The sequence below is a fragment of the Phodopus roborovskii genome, unplaced genomic scaffold (assembly GCF_943737965.1).
Source record: "Phodopus roborovskii unplaced genomic scaffold, PHOROB, whole genome shotgun sequence".
NCBI classification, from domain to species: Eukaryota; Metazoa; Chordata; class Mammalia; order Rodentia; family Cricetidae; genus Phodopus; species Phodopus roborovskii.
The window spans coordinates 76,475,926-76,493,367 of record NW_026126418.1 but is presented as its reverse complement, the minus strand read 5'-3'; the positions used below and the strand labels follow the sequence as shown (position 1 = coordinate 76,493,367).

The window sequence follows — 17,442 nt, the reverse complement described above, 5'->3', positions numbered from 1 at the left end:
CAGCGTAGAGGGTTCAGTCGGCAATGGAAGATCTGATGTGGAGGGCTACTGAAAGGAAAAGTTTGCGGGAGGGTGTGTTCCAAGCCCTCTTCTGAGGCTGGGGAAATGATTCAATGGTATAGTGTTTTCTGTGCAAACATGAAACATGAAGGCCTGAATTTGAGTCTTGACCCACATAAAAGCTGCTACAGCTGGTACTGCAGTCCTGCTCCTAGCGCTAGGGACAAATGGATCCCTTCAAATGAACACTGGCCAATCAGAATTGCCAACTGGGGAGCTCCAAGTCCAGTGATTGACCCTGTCTCAAGAAATAAAGTGAGGTTAATACCACTGACTCTCTTCCAGGGACCCGGGTTCAGTTCCCAGCACCCACATGGTGGCTCACAGTCATCTGTAAGTCCAGTTCCAGGTAGTCTGACACTCTCTTCTGGCCTCCTGGGGTACTAAGCATGACTTGGTACACAGATATACATGCAGACAAAACACTCATACACATTACATAAATAGAAATAAATTAAAAAAGAAGGAAAGACAACAGCAGAGGAGAGCAGGCAGGGCCTCAGGAAGAGTGGTCTAACCTGATACAGAAGCAGAAACTGGAGGCAATGTTGCACAGAGATGGCCAGGAGGTATGGGCTGTGGCCAAAACTTTTCTTTTACTCCCAGAAGAAAATAAGGTTGGCTGCTTAGGAGAAGGGCAGGTAATAAGACAAAAACATAAAATCATTATTTGGAAGGCAGAGGCAGGTGGATCTCTGTCAGTTCAAGGCTAGCCTGGTCTACAGAGCTAGTTCCAGAACAGCCAGAGCTATTACACAGAGAAACCCTATCACAAAAAAATAACAACAATGTGAAAAGAATTCTTATCGTGCACGGTAAATTTGTGCACAGCAGAGGCAAAGGTTGAAGGGCTTCTTCTGCTTAGGAGTTTGCTGGACTGTGTGCTATAGAAGAGAGTCAAACTGGGACTGTGGGTAGGATTGCCAGATGAAATACAACCCTGGTTATATTTAACCAATAGCATTCATATCAGCTGTGGCTCCTGTTTAATGTAAGTATGTCATCTGTGGTGTTCTTGATATACTTATACTAAAGACATTCTCAGTTGCTTACCTTATCCCTGTAGCTTAGTTGGTAGAGTGCTTGCCCAGCACAGTGAAGCTCCAGCATCCATCCCAGCACCTAAACTTGTCATGGCACATGTCTGTAATTCCATCCCCCAGGAAGTGGAGGCAGGCAAGCCAGACCTGAACAGCTGGAGACCAGCCTAAGGTACCCAAGGCCCTGCCTCAAAAAAAATAAACAAACTAGCTGGTGCACATACCTTTAATCCCAGCACTCAGGAGGCAGAGGCAGATGTAATGATGCACAGATTATGATACATGGGATGAGGATAAAATATGGGTTATACAGTTTGTTCTGGGAGAAGTCACTTACATGAGAAACCAATGACCTGCAAGTTCCTGCTCCAAGGATCCATGCCCAGGCTGCTCTCCATGACTAACCAGAACCAAGAGAGCGATCTGGGGTCCCAGACCCCAGACCAGCCTACCCTATCTTGTTCACACCTGTAACCATGCCCAAATGGGTGTGGTCAGTGCAACAGGTACAGGGGGGTGGATATCGCACTACAATTCCCCTTTTAGTCTAAAGAAAATATTTAGGCTTGATATAAAACTATATACAAAGACAATAAATATAAAGGACAAGAAAATGTAAGAACATACACATTTAAGACCTATTGCCAGTGAAGCAATAAGAGCAAATGGCATGAACTACATAGATGAGTCTCTGTGCGTTCAAGGCCAGCCTCATCTACAGAGTGAGTTCCAGGATAGACTACACAAAGAAGCCCCTGTCTTAGAGGAAATAAATAAACACATTAGCTAATAAGTAAATAATAAGATAAAATATGCATGGTACATGCTGGCCAGTTTTATGTCAACTTAACACAAGCTGAAGTCATCTGAGAGGAGGGAACCTCAATGAGAAAATGCCCTCATAAGATCTAGTTGTTTTCTTAATTAGTGATTGATGGCTAGGGCCCAGCCCATGGTGGGTGGTTCCATCCCTGGGCTACTGGTCCTGGGTTCCATAAGAAAACAGGCTGAACAAGCCATAAGGAGCAAGCCAGTAAGCAGCACCCTCCACGGCCTCTACATCAGCTCCTGGCCTATGTGAATACCTGTCATGACTACATTCAGTGATGAACAGTGCTGTGGATGTGTGAGCCACATAAACCTTTTCCTCCCCAATTGTTGTGGCCATGGTGTTCCATCACAGCAGTAGTGACCTGAAGAGGACAATACTGCTTCCTCCTTGTGTTTGATTGTCTAAAAGCATCAGATACACTAAGTGTTGAAAGCCTCCCAGCCCGTGGCTAGAGCATCCTCTATGTGCTTGAATTTGCTAAAAGGACCTGAGCCTTTGCTGCTTGCTTGCTTCTCAGAGGGCTGAAACCCAACTATGTGTGTAAAGATCTCAAGAGATGAGCCGGAAACCACTATAATTCTAGCTGCATAATGGGGTTTCTCTCCCTCTTGGCAAAGGGCCTCTTTGGAATCAGACATGGCGCCCAACCTCTGCTGCTGGAAGTAGTATCCATCGTTTACATTTCTGTTTTGAGCCCTCCCAATCCCAGACCAGAAAGGTGATTTTTTTTTGTAGATCCATTAGCATAATTACCTGCCTGCAACACTAGAGAAGCAATTAAATGAGCCTGCAAGTTTTGCAGTTTTTTGGAGTAAGTCACCTGAAGTTCAGCCTCCATCAGGACTCACGGCTGCCTTCTGTAATCATGGGGAATTATTTGGTAATAGCAGAGGTACCTTGATCTAATTTAGTTTTAATGCCAGGAGATACCCTCCTACAATCATCAGCTTCAGGGCAATTCTAACTTCCAGGTTGGTTACACTTTCTGGAGAGAAGATTAGATTCAAGGCACCCGAAGTTCCCTCTTTATCAACCCAAGTCACCTAGGGGTGAAATGGATCCTACCCCCATGTGTCGAAAGAAAAATACTAAAAGCTGCACGGCCACAGGAAGCTAAGGTGCATGCCCAGCTAAGCGGAAGCACTAGACGGGGTTTGATAATATCAGGCATTTTCTAGGAGAGCCCTAATTTCCCTCCCATTCATTTATTACCTGGCTTTTCAGCAAGCCCAGACACTGCTGTTATTTGGGTAAAACTAATGATAATCATGGATTTGAGCCAATTTTAGCTATTTTAACACTTACCAGCACATTACATCCTGTGGAGGAGGTGGCTACATTGGGGTCCCTGAGGCTGGGAGGTTAAGGCACACCCCGAGTAAGCTATTCAGCTGGGAGTTAGATGATAACCCTGAGCAAGGCTTGGTGGCACAGGCAGAGGAAGACAGATCCCTGAGTTCAAGGCCAGCCTGGTCTGCATTGTGTTTTAGGCCAGTCAGGGCTTCATAAAGAGACCTGTCTCTTAAAAAAAAAAAAAAAAAAAAAAAAAGAGTCTTAAGGAAGCATTCAGTCCCTTTTTACAATTACTCAGAAGTAGGTTTACCACCTTTTGTGGGGGGAAGAAAGATTATGTCTCAGAAGGTGTGGTTCTGTTCAAAGTGGATGCAGTGAGGAGACAGAAGAGGCAGGAACCAAGATACCAAGATTCTAATTCTAAATCGAGCTCTGCCTTCGCCATAGTTAGGAATCTGTGTGGCTCATGAATGGCTCAGGCAGAGACTGGGTACATGGCTCTCAGCAAGGCAAGAACAGGTGCTCCCTCCGTTCTTTGCTTCCAGTTTCTGAGCATGTCTCTTCCCTGTCCCCTAGTGCTCATTTACATGCCAATCCGCTCCTCTTGTCATTCGTGTTTGTTAACAAAATCAACTTTGAGGTGCTCATTTGTCCAGTCTGTGCTTCCAGCAGAGGAGGGCCTGGTTCCATAGGGTCAGGAGGTGGACTGGCTGTCACCATTCTCCCTGAGGACTGAGCCACACCCAGCCTCTCTAGGCTTTGCCTTCCTGTCTCTATAAGAACAGAGGGTTAAAGCTCTTTTTATGGATTTTTGGTCTGGAACTCAGCAGTCAGCCCTCTTGACCTCTCAGTACTGAGATTTCCATTTCCAGGTTTTAAAACCAGCTCTTTAAACCAACAAGCTTCAGAACTCTTGTTTCATCTCATTTTGTGAGATGAAACTGAAGAGACACCATGACCAAGGTGACTCATAAAAGAAAGCATCTGACTATGGGCTCGCTTACAGTTTCAGAGGCTTAGTCCATGACCCTCATGGTGACGAGTGTGGTACCAGAGCAGTATCTGAGAGCTACATCATGATCTGCAGGCACAGATAGAGGAGAAGGAGACAGAGAGACTGGGCCTGGCATGTGCTTTTGACACCCCAAAGTCCACACCCAGTGACCCACTTCCTCCAGCAAGGCCACACCTTTTAATCCCTCTAATCCCTTCAAACAGTTCCCCTCTCTGGTGACAAAGCATTCAAATATATGAGCCTATGGGGACCATTTTTATTCAAATCACCACTGAGTCTTATGCAGCCCATGCTGTCTGTCATCAGACTATGTAAACAAGGAAAATCTTGGACTCTTGGTCCTCCAGACTCCACCTATCAAGTGCTGGGATTATAGGCACAGACCATCATTCCCAGATCAGAACTCCTATTCCAAATGAAAACCAACAACACAGTAATGGAAGCTGGGTTAGTGAAAGGGTCTGAAAGAGACAGCTCTGCTTATCTCTTCAGCCATGTTGGATTCTGAGGTTCCCCAAGCCCAGGACCTGGATCTAGTGAGGGCTGATGTTACCTGTAAGGACTGAGATGTGCCTACCTGGGTCCTACTCCATCTCTGAACACCTGCCTATCCCTGTGGCAGCCTAAGGGCCACATCCTATAGGAGCCTCAGCAAAGCCAGCAGACCCATGCTGCTGCCTCTGGGGTATGAGCTGTCTGGCAGCATCTGTCCCCAAGCACCAGGCTGTGGTTCAGTCTGCCTAGCACAGACTCTGATGGCCAGAAGTACAGGCTGTGCCCTAGCTCCGGTTATCCATTTTACTCTGTGTTCTTTTTAAAATTTTTTTCTTTTGTTTTTAATTTTTGTTTTTTGGGTTTTTTGTTTGTTTGTTTGTTTGTTTGTTTGTTTTTTGTTTTGGGGACAGTTTTCTGTGTGTAGCTTTAGAGCCTGTCCTGGAACTCCTTCTGTAGACCAGGATGGCCTTGAACTCGCAGAGATCCACCTGCCTTTTGCCTCCCAAGTGCTGGAATTAAATGCATGCGCCACCACTGTTCGGCTTCTTTCTGTCGTTTTAATCTTCTAAGCCTCTCTCACCTTCTTCTTCTAACCAATGCTCCCTGGTTACCACCTTCTGTTGCAGGCCCAAGGCTGCAGAAGAATGAAACAACCATTATGGGCCTTAGAGCACATCCTGGCCCCACTACCACCCCTACCTTAGAGAAGGACCCCTTCATGGGGGTGCCTTAGAGCTGGCCTCCCCTCTCCTCCTAGACAGCTGCCTCCTAAAGTGCTGGAACCATCCCCATGCCTGGAACTGCCACTAGGCTGAATAAGGCTTCTTGAGGATGTGGGCACCACAGACACATCAATGCATGAGGAGGAGGTGGCGGGTTTGGGCACCGCAGAAATATTGGAGGTGCTGTTTAAGGAGCTGCACGCCACTCAGTCTGGCTGAAATCTGGTCTAGACTTGGTGACCCTTGAAGGTGGGGAAAGTTAGCTACCCAGGGTTGTCAAGGACCTTTAGGGGCTGTTCAAGATCTGGAGATGAATCTTGAGGGTTATAGGGAGTTGATGAGGTCTCAAGCCAAACAAGACCTGGATTTGGTAACTTATCTGATCAAATGCAGAATGGGGGGGGTGACTGTGAGCTTTAAGACTCATCTCTCTTCCCAGCCCCCCTCACACACATAGCCTGGTTTCCTCTGAGACACAGCACATGGACATAGGGCTGGAGACTTCAAGCTGCCTCCTGACCATCCCATGCTGCCTGGTCTCCAGCCTAGAATGTGGCCTCTGACCTTTCACCTCTCACCCCTTAGGACAGAAGTTCCACAGCCTGCCTCCGATGGATGGGTAGAGCTGTGGTTTGAAGACTGGGGCTGTGCAGAGCATGGCTCTGGCTGTGCCATGCCCCCTGCCCCTTATCTTACTTCTGCTCTTCACAGCTGTTCCTCAGCCCCGCAGGACCCCTTGGCTCTGGTTAATGGTCCTTTCTCCAAATACAAGCTCTTTTGTTCACCAGGCAGCTAGCTTGGCTCTCAGCCCTAGCTTGATCTTAATAAGCCCAGGGTCAACTGAAGGATGAGGTGGGGCCATCAAGGGTGGAAACACAGGGCTTAAGACTGTTTCTGGCTACAGTGTGCTACCCTGTCCTTTCTTGTTCAAACTTCCCTTCCATAGCACCTTCTACACCAGGATAGTGATGGCAATGCACTATGTAATTGTTGTCTCTCTTTTTCTCTCACCCCTGTCCTCCTTCTACCCCTCTCCCTCCCCCTCCCTCCCTCTCTCTCTCTCCACCTATCCTGTAATTCATGATCCCCTTTCCATGCTCTGCAGCCTACTGAGTGTGGGTATTCTGATAGGCACTACCATACCCAGTGTCAGAGACACTTAACTTTGGCATGTCTAGGGACATCTTTGTCCCGGCTGAACAAAGTAGAGTATAATTCACAGGACAGTAGTACCATCCTACCCAACAGTTATTGTGAAGGCTCCTGCTCCAGGGCCCAGGTTCCTTCTGGCCACCAAGGTGCGCCTCACTCCTGTCAGATGAGGCTAAATCCTATCTATGGAGGCTCCAAATGCTATTTAATATCTCTCCATGTTGGATTATCAAAAGAGGTCCAAATGGGGCCCTTTATAGCTTGTAAAGTATTTTTTGTTGCATTAAGTCATTCAGTTGTTCATTTTTCACTCAATAAACATCCAAGAGAAAGCATTCAGCCACCGAGTTGAGGCTCCAAGGTGTGTGCAAAAGGAAAGAACCATGGAGTGTGGCAGGACTGCCTCGGATCCCTGAGCAGAGCATGTGAGGGAGGCGAGCTGAGGGATGTGGGATCATACAGTATAAGGATCTTGGGGAGAAGGAGACCCAGTGGAGGCTGGCAGAGGCACAGGAAGGGGAGAGGTGGAGGGAGGGATGTGAGAAAGGGTTCAGGGAAATCATTCTCCAAGATGGGTATCTGGGTGGTTGGACTGAGGGAGGAGTCTGGAGAAAAGATTGGGTACATCGTGACTCTGACAAAACCGCAAGCAGCAACCGAACAGCCAGGCTGGCCTGTGCTCCCTCTGTGCTGTATAGCCCTGGGCTTCTCAGCAAAGCCAGCACTTCCCCTCTAGCCACCCACCTGCCACACAAGTTCCCTGGGGCTAAGGGACTCTCAGCCCAAAAGATCCAGAAGATGGCAGGAATGAATGTACAGGCCAGGCTCAGGGTCAGCATTGATCAGTACCATTTGAGGAACACATAAATGGTGTTCAGGACCCTGTGGGAAAGCAGAGACAGAGCAGGGAGACTGCCCCGGACTGCGCAGAGGAGGCAGCGGGAAGGAGTGAGGGAGACTTCAGGGGGGAGACTACCGGGGGTCCCCAGGCAGAGGGTACAGAGCCCATAAAGCAGGACTGGCCTCCACCAGGAAAGGGCGAGGACAGGAGCATGCCCCAGGGCACTGCTATTGCTTCACATAGTAGGTCTTCAACAAGAGGATGCAACCTGTGTGCTACTGAGAGAGGCAGACAGAGAGGAACGAAAGAGATGTACATATCAAGAGACATAAAAAGCAAGAGAGACATTGACACACCAAACGTGTCTGGGCCTTCTGCCATGTCAGAGGGCAGTCTGAAAGAAGAGCCCTCAAAGGTTGGCAGCTACCCACTGCCCTCCACAGAGCTGGCAGAAGAAAGCATTGCGATGGGTGGGGGTGAGCTCCTGCCATGGAGCTCATGCAGCCCCTCCCTCAAGGACAGGCCTCACCAGGAGGGAAGGAATCCTACCTCATCCCCAAGTGCCAAATGCCCACAGAGCAGACCTGTGTGGCCCTGAGATATCTGGGCTTCAAGGCCAGACCCAAAGCTTTTTCTGCTCTGAAGATTGCCCCTCTCTCCATCCTCCCTCCCTCCCTCCCTCCCTCCCTCCCTCCCTCCCTCCCTCCCTCTTTCCCTCCCTCTTTCCCTCCCTTCCCTCCCTCTTCCCCTCCCTCCCTCCCTTCTTCTCTTCCTCCCCTATTTCCCTCTGCCAGCACTAATGGTTACATCTTCCACGCCATGTCCAGTATCCCACCAATAAAAAAGGAGCAGCATGAGACCCCTCAGTGGGTGAGAACTGAACAGAACTGAGATCCTCTGGAGACCCGCACCTCAGCCTTTTCAGCAGTCAACACAGAATTAGCCTACAGGGACTGCAGTAAGCAGAAAGACCCTTTCATTCCTTCACATGCTCACTTAAGGGGTTCTGCAGCCACAGAATCCCTTTGCTGGGATACTGCTCCTCTCTGACAGGCCCTGCTCCTCACACTCCAGTCTGTCTGCACATGGATGCTACGGAAATGTAGGTCACCGGCAGGAAGTTTGGCTTGTGGTGATCCGGCTGGCCTGCACAACCATCAGATTGGATGGAGCATCCGCATCCCTCCTCCCCTTCTGGCAGCTCTCCTGGGTTAGTGTGACCCAGGCCACCCTGATGCCCAAGGGAGGGCAGGGCAGGACAGGCCTCCTTGTCACTCTCTTTTCAGTAAGATTTCCCTCTGCCAGACAAGGTGGTGTCTTCAAAGATGAAGAGATTTGCTCTCTGCCTTGAAGCATTTACAGACATACCTCATGAAGTATCCCAGGATGAGAGAAAAGTCATAACCATGGCTGATTATGCTGGCTTCTCAGGGGAAGGATGAGAAACATGAATGGATACATGAGAATTCCATCCCTCTATGCTGGAACTGGTGTCTCGTCTGGAAGAATTATCAGACTGCCCCATAAAGAGCCACCACATGGCTTTGTGGGACACAGACTCAGAATCTGTCCCACACAGAATCAACCCCAAGAGGTTGGGTCCTTGTGCCTCTTTCTTACTTTACCCCATCAGCCTCTAAACTCTTAGTCTGACCAGCCAGGCAGCTCACAGCCCAGATGTGGAACAAGGCAGAGTGGCAGCTAGACTCTTTAGCATTAGGGGAGAAGCAGGAAGTCCAGGACACCCAAAGAGCACAGTCAGAAAGCCTTCCTGGAGGAGGCAGAGGCAGGGGCAGGGGCAGGGGCAGGGGCAGGGGCAGGGGGAAGGGCAGGGGGAGGGGGAAGGGCAGGGGCAGGGGCAGGGGGAAGGGCAGGGGGAAGGGCAGGGGCAGGGGCAGGGGCAGGGGAAGGGCAGGGGCAGGGGCAGGGGCAGAGGCAGGCGGATCTCTGTGTTTAAAGCCAGCCTGATGCACAGAGCGAGTTCCAGGATGGTTAGGGCTCAGAGAAAATCCCTGTCTTGGAAAAAAAAAAAAAAAAAAAAAAAAAAAAAAAGGCAGGATGGCCCTCTGAACCTTTATGAGGCAGGCTGGGGCTTCAGTGGGACTGTTTCTTCCTCTTCTGGCTTCTGTCTTCCCATCATGCAATGGGAACCAGACAAAATCATAGATCTTTCCCATGGGTTTCTATACTCTTTGGGCTTACTCTAGACTCACTGGGCTTCTGAAGATGACTTCTTGAGAGCCATCTCCAAGATCAGGGCAAGGCTGTGGCCTCAGAAGGTCTAGGGTAGGCTGGCCCACAGTTTATCAGGGAAGCGGAAGCAGACGCAATGGAGTGGGACAGTGGGAAAAGCCTAGGCACAGAGCTTAGGGAGGCCAGTCAGAAAGGAAGCCTGCTGGGAAGGGCCTGCTCACTTCAGACCTTCCAGGCCTGAAGCAGTGGCCGTACAACCTGGGTAGCAATCTGGACCTGCCTCTTGCAGGGCAGGGCTAAAAATGTGGACAAGCACCTCTGTTCCGTCCCCTACAAAATGACAAAGGGACATGTGCCAAGAAGGGCATCAGGGGAAGGAGGGCTAAGGAGAACTTTGCCAGGCTCTAGACTATTTAACAAGATCTGCCATTCTGTACAAGGCCATGAAATGGACGAAGAGAAGAAACGAGTTATACTGCTTAGATTTCACAAGGGAGGGCCCTGCCAGTCCCCACCTCCCCCCCTCCCCACCTATCCCACCCTCACCTACCCTATCCACCCTTGGGGAGGGGAGAGATGGGAGGGGCTACATATGCATGAATGTTACATGTCTTTGCCCTAAGTCTTTCACAGGGATCACCTAAGACCATCAGAAAACACAGGCATTTACATTACGAGTCATAATGGTAGCAAAATTACAGTTATGAAGTAACAATGAAAATAACTTTATGGTTGGGGTCACCACAACATAAGGAACTGTGTGGAAGGATTGCAGTGTTAGAAGGTAGAGAACCACTGCCCTAAGCATGCATTGGAGTGAATGCTCCCTCCCTCCTTTGGTCTGCCTCCCAGAGTGCCTTTCTCTAGGGGACACCAGCTGTTGCCTACTGCAAAGGCTTTGTCCTGGGCCTGCCCTGGCCAGCTCAGCACAGCCTCCTCCTTCCCTGAGTCCTGGCCTTCCTGCCCAGCTGGCTGCATAGGCCCGGGTGTGTCAGCAATGCAAGGCCCTGACTCTCTGCTGCTTTTTCCTTGTTGTTCTTTCTTCCTGATGGCACCTCAGTGGATGACCAGTGTGAGGAGTAAGAACAGTGGCATCACTGCCTTCTGCCTTGCTGGGAAGGGCCAGAGCAAGGCTGGCCTGAGACTGCCTGGGTAAAGAAGAAGACGAAGTGGACCAGGCTTGGGATCTGGGGTTCATGATGGACACTGAGGGCAGGCATCTGTGTTAGTTTTGCTTCCGTTGCTGCAATGAAATGCCTGACTAAAATAACCTGGGGAGAAGGTTTGATCTAGCTCACAGTCTATGGTTCTGGAGAGGTCCAGTGGCAGGAACTAGACACAGTTAGTCCCAGCCACTATCAAGAGCAGGACACACGTGTACTCACGTTTAATTTGCTTTTCCCTTTTGAAATAGTTCAGAACCCAACCCCAATGAGGTATTCCCTCATCAATTACATAATCAAGACAGTCTCCCCACAGGCCAACTTAGTCTAGACAATCCATTCCTGACACTTTTTCCAGAAATTATACACGTTGACAAACTGTCACAGTTCTAGGAGTCCTGGGTTTGAGTTACAAGTACTGTGTATGGCTGTGTATCCTGGGACCCTAGAAAGCCTGCCATCTCTCTGAGTACAGGCTGGGGCACCACATCACTGGATGGCAAATCTGGGGCTCTGTCCATGAGTGTTGGCTCACAGCCTGGTGTTTAGGTGGTCACTCAGAGGGAGCAGCTCTGCCTACCCTGCCTCACTAGCAAAGGGCAGCCAGAGTGATGTTGCCCCCTCTTCCTCCATCCCAAAGCCTGCTCAGGGACAAGAACCTAGAGATGAAGGGAACTGGGGCCAGTGAGGTGGCTGGAGGATAAGGCACTTGCAGTTCAACCCCAAAAACCTGAGTTTGATTCCTGGGACCCACATAAGGACAGAAGAAAAAAATTACTTCACAAAAGTCATCCTTTGATCTGCACATGTGCACCTTGCACCCCCCCACACACACACACATGCATACACCCACGCATGTGCGCACACACACACAGTATTGTTGCAGATGAAGAAACTGAGGATTGAGGATTCCCAGGTCTTGGCCCAGGGCTGTTGAGTTTCAGAATCATAGGAGGTATGAGAGGCAGGACAGGCTTGATCACAGCCTCCTTGGTCTGAACTCACAGCCGCAAGCTCAGAGAAGGGCCTCTATGGGCTCAGTTTTAGTTACCTTCACTAGCTAGCTTTGTGTCTTTGGGAAAGTTGCTCAGCCTCTCTGAGCCACAGTCTTCTCATCTCTAGCATGAGGGTTAGTAGAAGTGAGATGAGTTGATGACCAGAAATCTGGGCACATCCATGATCATTACCATTAGCCTCATGCCTGACTAGCTGAGACAAAGCCTCCCCAGCTTGGGAGAAGGCACACAGCGTCAGGCTTATGACAGTTTTGAGCCCAAAAAAGCTAGACCAGCCCCATCCCATTACAGCTGTGCCTGCTTTTTGCTGTCCCCTATTGAGCTGACACCGGTTCTTGCTGTGTCACATAGTCACACTCAGTCCTGTGCTGGCTCAGCAAACAGTCCCCAGAAGTGGAACTTTTCCATAGCAAATGGCAGAGCCCATGGATGGCAGCGTGGGCCCAGCGATGGCTCTCAGATAGTGCCACAAGAGAAGGGTCCCAGATTCTGTCACCTGGCAGCCTGAATTTGCTCTCCGCTATTACTGTGTATCCTCAACTCCCTTGAGCCTCAGTTTCCTCCTCTAGAGAATGGGCTAACAGCACCTGCAGGCCAGTTATAAAGACTCAAGTGGACCTTGTACAGCAGAGACACTTCCTGGCACCTGACTCAGAACAAATACTCCAAAAATAGTGTCATTAGCTGACCCTGGTGGTACAGGTCTGAAGTTCCAGTTGCCCAGGAAGCAGAGGCAGGGGGTTTGCCATATTTGAGTTCTGCCTGAGCTACTGAATTGGATAGCCAATTTACAGAGACCCTGTTTCAAAAAAAAAAAAAAAAAAAAAAAAAAAGAAGCTGTGCCGTGGTGGTGCACACCTTTAATACTAGCGTTTGGGAGGCAGAAGCAGATGGATCTCTGTGATTTCGAAGTTGGCCTTGTCTACAGAGCTTAGTTCCAAGACTATGTGGTAAGACCCTGTCTCAAAAAAAAAAAAAAAAAAAAAGGAGGTGGCTAAGGGTGTAGGTCAGTGGTTGAGTCCTTGTCTGGCACGTTTGAGGTCCTGGGTTCAATTTCTAGTACTGAGGGGAATAAAATAGCACAGTATTCACTCAGAATACAGCAGAAGCATGGCAGCCTCCTCCCGCAGAACTTCCGATGCCCTGGTGCTCAGAGGAACAGGGTTCTAAACCTCTGTCCCACCCCAAGGAGTCCCAGAGCAATCAGTGCCTTCTGAGATTCACCTCCATGAATCATACATTGCCCCCCTCACCAGGAGTTGGCCTTGCCCATTTCCCTGCTGAAGAATTCGAAGCTGAGCCAGCAGCCAGGGCTGGCTCCAGGCTGCCCAGAAACCCAGAGGTGCTGAGAGCTGATTTGGGTCTTGAATTATGGTTAGAACTGGAATATTCTATCATGGGGACCAATATCCACAGGATCCACAAGTGACAGTTACCTACACAGAGAAGGGGAAGATGTCTGGGGACAGCATGGCAAATTATCAAGGAGTCTAGCCACTGTTATTCATTCATTCATTCATCTAACTATATGCAGACATACCCTTAGGTCCAGGTGCTGCCAACATGAGATTGCAACACAATGCAAGCAAGCTCTGTCTTATGGTCTCAGATAGGAGTCAGGTTAGTGAAGGGTCACTGAGAGCCAAGAGCTTCCTGCCTCTGATTAGCTGTAAGACCCTGCTCTTCAGTCTGCTCTGACCCCAAGCCCTCTTTGGCCTTAACCGAGGAGACTCTCCTATATGATGTATTAATCCTTGCCTGAGGATTCAGAAAGCAAAGTCAGCCACAAGCCATAGAAGTCAGGCACACATCTTTAATCCCAGCAGCCAGAAGCTAGCAGGTGGTGGTACACACCTTTAATCCTAGGACTCAAGATTAAGAGATAGACGGATTTCTGTGAGTTCAAGGCCACCTAGATCTACACAAGAGTGAATCAGTCTAAAAGAGAATTATAGCTCAGTATAAGGTGCCCATTCTCCAGCCACACTGAAAATAGGAGCATTCATTCTCCAGCCACACTGAGGAGAGACAACAGGACCAGCCCATTCAGATTGAGGTAGTGGTAAGAGCTTTGCTGCCCTGATCTGCACGTTAAGCCTCAATATCTGTCTCTGGGTCATTTATTTATTTATTGGGAGGGTCATTTATTTATCGTATTACACACTTGAATCTTTGTATTCATTCGTTGTTTGTTTGTTTGTTTGAGACTGGCTGTCCTGGGACTCACTCTGTAGACCAGGCTGACCTTAAACTCATGGAGATCCACCTGCCTCTGCCTCCTGAGTGCTGGGACTGAAGGTGTGTGCCACCATGCCTTTGTGAGCCTCTGCTGCTACCTTTTGCACATAAGTGTGATGGCTATGACACTGCCCAGTGGCCAAGTCCCTGAACACCTGTGAATGGAAGCCAAGCTCAGTATATCCACCACTGGTGGTGGTGGTGGGGGGGGGGCTGTCTTGCACAGCTTGAAGAAGAGAGGAGAGCCCAGAGTCCTACCCAGCTGGGATACATCCAGCTTTGCCCCCATCAGGTTCCCAGGACCTTTCAAGAGCACAGCTTACTGAGAGTCTTCAGGTGTCTCTGGCCCCCCAGGCCTTTCCACCTTGTTCGTCAGCCTGGAAGGCCTTTCTTGGCCTCTTTGCCTGGGTGAACTGTATTCATTCAGCTCCTTGCCCATTCACCAGTCTATTTGGGTACCCACTAATGTCAAGCAGAGAAACGTGCTCTGGGGATTCAGAGAGTTTAGAGATTAGAAGGGGTTGTGCAGTTAATCCCATACCAATGAAATCCACAGACCGCAACAGACTGGACAAGAGACACCTAGGCAGTGAGGCCCAGTTCAACAGAATGGGGAACATGTTCTAGAGAAAGAAGGCATCTCAGAAAGGACAACTTTCAGCAACTGGGACAAGAAATGAAGTTAGATCAGTGAAGAGAAAGTGGACGAATGCTCCAGACAGAAAACTGCAGGTGCAAAGGCTCTGGAGAGGGACAAGACAGCATAGCTGGGGTGGAGAGAAGGAAGTGCAGTCATGTGGCTCAGACCTGGAAACAGGGTCATGTGGGTAGCAGGAAAAGAAGGATCATGAAATGAGAGGAAGCCATAGGTGTGGCTGTCCACACTGACAGAGCCTAGCAACATCGTGACATCACCTGTTTGGAAAGCCTTCCTAGATATTGGGATAAGAGGTTCCATAATATCTGGGCTCCTTCCTTGGAGCAGTCCCCACTCCTGGACTAACCTGGGAACTACATACAAGCAGAGGCAAGTTTGGCTTCTCGACCCCCAGAGCCCAGCTCAAGACCTGAGAGACGTGGTTGAGCAAACAAATGAATGGAGAACACAGAGCAAGGACTGGAGAGAGGCTTTGTTTCTTGCCCTGGCCCAGGATAGGTTTCAGCTGCAGACCTCTGAGGCAGGCTTGGTGGGAGGCCAGGGTGCTCAGCTCTGGGACCTTCCCTGGAGCCTCCTCTGTAACTGTGCCTCCTTCCCCGGTCCAAAACACACACACACTCTCTGCCCTAGCAGAATCCAGAAGAGCAACAGGTTAAGACAAGGGGCAGGTGCCCAGCACTGAGCTGCCTCAGTTTCCAGCCTCATCCTTCCTAGAGGCTGCTGTTAGCAAACCCAGGGAACTGAGAGGGGGGCTGTGGGCTCCTGAGATGTCCCTGGGTGGGGAGGAGCTCCTCAACCACCAGAACTTTGCTTGGCTACACTGATCCAGGCCACCATGCCATATCCCCACAATTCCCGGGGTTGGATTGGGTCTGTGTCTTCCTTGGACAACATGAAAGTGCCTTTATGAGTTATGCCCAGACCAGGTCACATTTGAGGTAGACAATTCCGGAAACAGCAAGCCTATCTCACAGCCCAGACCGTGCGATCCCAGCTCCCCATCAGTAATACACCACCCCTAACACAGGTCTTGGAATCATGGATGGCCTCCATTCTAGACTAAAACCTCTTCCAGAACAGAAGCTGTATTCCCCTCCCCTCCCCCACCCTCCGATCTCTGATGGTTACTTGGATTAAGTGACCCATAGGTCTACTGACTGTCTGAAGATGCCAGGTCCATGGTAGGATCTGGCTCACCTCCCTTGAGGGCTGCAGCTCAAAAACATGGACAGAGCTAGGCTGCTGCAGGAGGAATAGAATTTAGCCTTGACTCTGGGCCAGGCAGCCAGACAGGCTGGAGCAAGGGAGTCTGAAAGGAAAAGAGCTATCTTTCTTTGGTAGACTGTATAAAGGGCCACAGCCCGAGAAGTCTCACCTAAGCCATTAGTCACAGAAGGCCTCCCCATCTGAGGCTAAAGGCCCTGTCTCCCCACCAAAGCCCTCCACCTGCCCCCCTCCCAGCTGCACTCCCCCCCCCACTGCTCTCTGTTGCTGGGAGACAGTGACTGTGTGCCAGCATCTTGACCAAATGGGCAGCAGCCTGGACAGCCAACCAGGCAGTAAGCTTGGGTACCTGGGTCCCTGGGTCCCAAGCCTGATGTAACTAACCTCTGGGGGGAACTGCTCTGTCTGGGCTCTGACCCCAGCAACTTTTCTCCAGCTCTGCTCAGGGCTCCCAGTGGTCCTGGGGAGCTGAGCAGGGCAGTTTCCCAGCTAGATCAGCCTGGGGCCTTATGTACCAGAGTGAGGAGCTGGCAGCTTTCAGCTCAGCCCTGGCCTTTAATTACAAGGTACATTTAGTTGCCTGCTCATTTCTGTTTCTTTACAGACCTCACTAATTGAATTTGCCACAGCAGCAGGCAGACCTGGGGGACCATGAGTGAGACCGAGGAGCAGGGGGCTATGAACTTTCTTTCCTTCTTGGCTAAGAGCAAAGTTCAAGCAGCCAAGAAACTATCTTGTTACTGGACCATGCCAATGCCACGTCTAAGGGGACCCTTCACCCTCCTGACCCATGACCCAGGACACCCATGCCTGCCCCGATCCTGTGGGCCAAATGGCACCCAGATGCCTGCCTCCCCCAACCCCTTCAACTCTGACTCCCAAAGCTAAGCAAAGTCTGCTGGAGCAGTGGGCTAAAATCCCAAACTGTCACTTAGCCGCTTAGCTGGCTCAGCTCACCTACCGTAGGAGTCGCCTGGGTCCAGGAGGGAGTCGGGCTCCATGGTGTGTGGGCCCCTGGGCCGCGGCCCCACCTGATTTATGAACCGAGGCCGTCTCCATGAGCGCCTGAGCTTCTGCTTTTGTATTCCATCTGGCAGCTTCTCCAACTAGATGACTGGGTATTCCTGCAAGCAGGCCCCTTTCCAGCCCTCGCCTTCATACAGTACATTTAAAGTAGCAGTAACCTCTTTTTCCTCCCCCCACTCTCCCCTCCAGCCTGCCTGGAAACATTAGAAGGGACCGAGGCGGCGAGATGTCTAAAATAGGAAGACGCTGGGGACGGTTGGCCTGGCTGCCCGCGATGCTGGCTGCGGAGATCTGGTCCAGCAGTGCAGATGGAAAAGCTAGGAGGTAAGGCAGATATGGGGCTTAACATCTGGAAGCCGCTCTGGGGCCCCAGGGGCCTGTGTGAATGGGTGGGGAGGCTAACCTCGTGGGAGGAGATAGGGGGTGTCTGCTGTTCACTACCTAGTGCCCCAAAGCCCAGGGGCTTCTCCCAGG

The 17,442-nt window shown here is 50.3% G+C and overlaps 1 protein-coding gene across 1 annotated transcript in view; it reads right to left on the bottom strand.

The window, feature by feature from the left end:
* Positions 1 to 17,071, bottom strand: part of Dab2ip (DAB2 interacting protein) — a 167,064-nt gene extending 149,993 nt beyond the window's left edge. Inside the window, exon 1 of the mRNA XM_051185292.1 lies at positions 16,904 to 17,071. Coding sequence (XP_051041249.1) covers positions 16,904 to 16,943 — 40 coding nt within the window. The 5' untranslated portion in view covers positions 16,944 to 17,071. The remainder of the gene's footprint in view (positions 1 to 16,903) is intronic.
* Between the last annotated feature and the right edge of the window lie 371 nt (positions 17,072 to 17,442).